Here is a 4,843-nt window from a genome sequence, read left to right on the forward strand (position 1 = left end):
AAAGTTTCTTTTGCTAATTTTTGTTTTTCAAGATTACCATCTTCTATTGTTAAGTTTTGCCGAATATCAGCTTTGAAGAGCATTTGGGAGTTGAGAAATAACCTCCTTGGTTAATTTTTAATCTCCGTTTAGTGTTAATCTGCTTTTGAACAACTGGGCCCAGTAATACAATTGGGCAATCGAACTGTGTAATGCCCATATTAGGAGTTTCCTTGGCAGGAATAATTAATCTTGCCAAACATTGTCCGTGAAACAAATTGTGAATATTTTTTTCAAGGTCCTACGAAAGTGGCTCTGACCAAAATTTTAAGAACATACCCAGGCTGAGAGTCAGTTAAATAAAAATAAATAAAAATAAAAGAAATGTACAACTGTAGTCTAACAGGTTTGTTTTTTTTTTTTTTTTACATATTGACGATGTGGACAATTTGTTTTTTTTCACAAGAGCCAGCTGAGCAAAGTAGAAGGGCCGCATCTTGGGAGATCCAACCAGCAAAATAATTGTAGACTACTGAAAACCATAATAACGCGTACGCAAGGCTGGCTGTGCGGTCAAAATTGCTTTTGCAAAAAAAGCAGCCTTTTATGTTAAAAAAAACAACAACAACAGCAACAGCATCTTTACAATTATATAATTTTAAAAAAGAAATGTTGTCTTGTGCTAGCCGTTTAAACTTATTTATTGAAATCACTTGGCCTTTCATAAGTGTGCAAAACTTATAATGCTGCACTTATGAAAGGCTAGGGAAAGTGATTTCTATCAATAACAGTAAACAATATTTATACGGCTAGCACAAGAAAACAAAATATCCAGGACACTGGCATAAATCGTTGAAAAGTTATAGCTATCGGACCGTTTTTTTTTTTTTTTTACAAATATATAATTGTAAATGAAGCTGCATTTTTTACAAAATGTATTTTCTTATTGCACGATATATTAAAGACCAACTCAGTGTGCCATCGATCACACAGCCTTGTAATTTCTGACGGGTGAATCATGGATTGAAAGGCTTAGTCAGAAATTAATATTCTGATGGCACGATAAAATTTGTCAACAGCAGGCTTTGGTAATTCCGTCTGTCGATCTCCCTGTTCGCTTGCTCAGTTTTATTTCTAGTTCGATCAGTTAAAAAAAAAAAAAAGATCTTCTACCAGTTTATCATTGTGTATGCTGTTTATTTAACAATTATTCCATAAGCGCGCGTTGGATATGAGATAACCAGTCTCATATCCAACAAGCGCGAATGGAATAATTGTTTTATTAAATTCCTTCAACTCCAAAAATTTGGAAGTACGAAATACGAGCGGAAAAAGCGAGTAAATCCGAGCGAAATCGAAAAAAACTTGATGAGAACTGATGCGATGTTGTGCAATACCTTGTTGTCAGACAGACGCAGGCTCATCACAAAAACATTTCTTGCCTTTTCACGTACTTCTAAACGTCGGAATTGATCCAAACTTTCCACAAAAAAGTTTTTCTTCTCCTTTTTGGCTTTATTCAAAGAGAAATTTGGCATTCCGACGAAAACATTTTTAGTTTAGCAACGCTTAACGCAATCATTTACCATATAAGGTCAAACCAAGGTATATGAGCTGATAACCGAGATTGAGTGAACCAATCAGAGCACGCGAAATGCATTATCCGAGGTTGAGAATTTAATAAAATTAGTTGTTTCCTTTCCTCGGGGTCTGGTGCTGCCTCATAGATGAGAATACTCTTCCACACTGATGTTTTGGCTACTTCTAAGGGTCTTTTGAAAGTCACCGTGGTTTTTCGCATCTGGCGTTGCACTTATTCTCATACGATTTTAAACCCCCACGTGTTATTTGTATAGTCCCTGGAAGGTTGTGATCAGGGTTTGTTTGGCGCATTTTATGACTGATTGACGCATTACGCCTTATACAGTCATAAACTTCACGTTGAAGTTTTTGGGCAAGTGTAGTCAGAAGTTCAGCATGTTGAATTAATAATGTTTTCAGGCTGAATCGCAAAAGACGCAAGAACGTTCAATAATCCGACGTTCTTATAAAAAAAAAAAGGAGTGTTTGTAAAATCAATCAATTTTATTGAAACGCGAGTTTAAATTAACGCAAATGGAAACCGTTGGCAGTAACAAAAATTTGCTTTATTAACTAGTCCGATAATGCGGTGTTTTGTGTTTATTAGGGAGCTTAAGCAACGACAACGGCGACGGCAACGAGAACGTTATCTCAAAATATAAATTTGCGTTATTTTAATCGCTTCGTGACTATTTCAACGTTTTTAATATGACAAGGGTGTAGTGATTCCTCAAAGATGACACCAGTCGGAACGGCACTTCATTTTAGGAGAGAAAATGAAAATTCATCCTCAAGTGCTGACGTTTTTCATAAAACCAAAAACTTGGCTATTTCACGTTGTTGTTTTGCTGACGACGGCAACGAAATGGACAAAAGTGAAAAACGCACGTGCAGGGCGTGCGAAGCTATTGTTTTTAACCACTAAATATGCAAATTCGTGACGTTCTCGTTGCCGTCGCCGTTGTCGTTGCTTAAGCTCCCTATTATCTATCTAGTTACCAACCTCTCACTTCATTGTGGCATAGGAAACGTCAAGTTCTAATTATAAGTCAAAGTGAGAATCATCATGTTTTCCGCCGTGGCTATGTGTTAATGTTTTGATCACGGTAAGCTATGTGTGCCAAATCGGTCTCGCGCAATAACGATGCAACAGTAGTTACAACTAGGTTTATTTCACAGAAGCTAACTTACAAAACGTTCCATTCCAATGAAAAACATATATATGCTTGAGGTTTTAGTCCAAAATAAATGCATGTCGCACAAATAAGGAGCACTAGTATCGATTTAAAACAAAACGAGGTGATCTACAAAAAAGAAAAAAAAAAACTGGAAAAAATTGAGTACGCACGATTCAAGTCATTCCTTGTCTATTGATTCAACTTTGTGACTGCATGTCACTGTGGTCATGCATCTCGTGCAATCTTTCAACCACTTCGGGATCTACATAATCAGTACAAAATTGTATTCACTTTTATTAATGTCACGGTTCCAATCGAATAAGATTTATATAAAACTCCTCTCCACTACTCTTGAACGTTATTCGAAGAGGTAGTCCCTGGTTCTTAGTAAGTCAGATCCGATCCATATCCAGTGCAAACCTAATTTGTTCATTTTGACCCTGTTTTCCGAAATCCTCTGGCGGATGCAAATGATTCATAGTTTTTCGCGAAGTTTACACGGCTGTGGTTTCCAAAGTAGTTTGATGTCGTGAAGGTGACTTTTTACAGAACGTTCTCATCAATTCCTTTCGAATGTCTCTTTTAAAAAGAGCATAAGCTATCGGGTTTGCAGCCGAATTGACGATGATTAGGAAATTAATCACCTTTATAACTTCGTCTGTCGGATAAGACGAGTAAAGAAGTAATCCAGCAACGCTGTATAATTCAACAGAGTAACAAGCAAGGAAAATTAAAACCACGACTATTATCACCTTCGTCGCAGATGACTCTTTAACTCCCTGGCGGCGGTGACCAGGTTGATTATGGAACAATTGAGAATCGAGCCGGTTGTTTTGACGCCAGTGCCTTCTGGCAATAATTAGTATATGTGTTGTAGCCATTATTAGGAAAAAACATGGCAAAATCTCTAGCATGAACATTTTGCCGATGATGAGTTTCTTGTTCTTCAAGTCACACTTTCCTGTAAGCCGATCACACACGGCTGGGACAGAGTCCAGTGAAAGAGGAATAAGCCAAGCGGAGGCAACAAGCAAAGCGGCCCGACAGGACGACATCAGTGTCGTATATCGCAGGGGTTTAACAATGGCGATATAACGATCTATTGTCATAGCACATAAACTCCAAACCGATGCGTAGATAGCCAGTATGGCAAAAAGATGGGGGATATTCGTGTTGCAAAGCGCCATCATTGTTTTGCTGCAAAAGAAGTCTGTTGGAAAGAACACAGCACCAACAGCAACGTCGGCCACGGCGAGGGACACAATAAACACATTTGGCAAGCTATGTAGCTGCCGTCTAGTGGCAATTATATAAACAACTAAAGCATTTCCAAAAACAGCAACAGTACTGGGAAGCCAACCAAGAATGTAAAACCATAACATCTTGTTCATTTCCTGAATTTCATTTACATGGAAAAAGTGAATCCCCAAAGCGTTGGCTTGACTTCTCGAACGCGATCTCAAAAAATCTGTTCCTGAGCAGGAATGAAGTTCTCAAAGCTATTTCTGAAAGAACAAGTAAAAAGAAATGATCAGTACTCCCATGCTATTTCCATTGAAAATACATTTTAGGCAAATACATTTTTTCGTGATATCTTCGCCCTGCGGCTATATTTTCAGAAATAAATGGAATGGTTTATTAATATAAATGAAAACTGTTTTTTTTCTGAGCAACTGACCACGACAATTATAGTCTGTTATTTTCAAAAGAGAAAAATAGATGAAAAAAGGAGGCCCATGGCATTGAAGCGATTGTATTGCTGTTTACTGGTTCAATCATTTCTATCATTAAAAATTCTATGTAAAAGTTGTGTCAAGTGTCGCGCTAGTGCTGCACCCTAAAACGTGAAGCGGTACTAGAAATCGATGACGCGTAAAATAAATAAATAAAAATAATTGCCCCTGCAGGGTTTTACCTAGAAGCCCCCCCGTAAAAAGGGAAAATGTGTAAATTATTATGTAAATTGATAGATATTGTATCGGGGAAAGCAATCTTGATTTGCTCAACAAAGCGCGCAAAGTGGTATCGGTATTGTTCACCGAGCCCGCGAGGTGTTCTGGGTAACTTGAGTCACGAGGCAGAAGGTCACAGCATAGCGATTGAAG

General features: G+C 37.8%; 1 protein-coding gene across 2 annotated transcripts in view; it reads right to left on the bottom strand.

The window, feature by feature from the left end:
- Positions 1-2,130: 2,130 nt before the first annotated feature.
- LOC137968159 (octopamine receptor beta-2R-like) overlaps positions 2,131-4,843 on the bottom strand; it is a 41,017-nt gene continuing 38,304 nt past the window's right edge. Inside the window, exon 2 of one of the 2 annotated variants that reach the window (XM_068814788.1) lies at positions 2,131-4,243. In XM_068814788.1, coding sequence (XP_068670889.1) covers positions 3,233-4,129 — 897 coding nt within the window. In that variant the 5' untranslated portion in view covers positions 4,130-4,243 and the 3' untranslated portion in view covers positions 2,131-3,232. The remainder of the gene's footprint in view (positions 4,244-4,843) is intronic. The other variant, XM_068814787.1, reaches the window with a different exon arrangement.

Source organism: Montipora foliosa, chromosome 8 (genome assembly GCF_036669935.1).
Source record: "Montipora foliosa isolate CH-2021 chromosome 8, ASM3666993v2, whole genome shotgun sequence".
NCBI lineage: Eukaryota > Metazoa > Cnidaria > Anthozoa > Scleractinia > Acroporidae > Montipora > Montipora foliosa.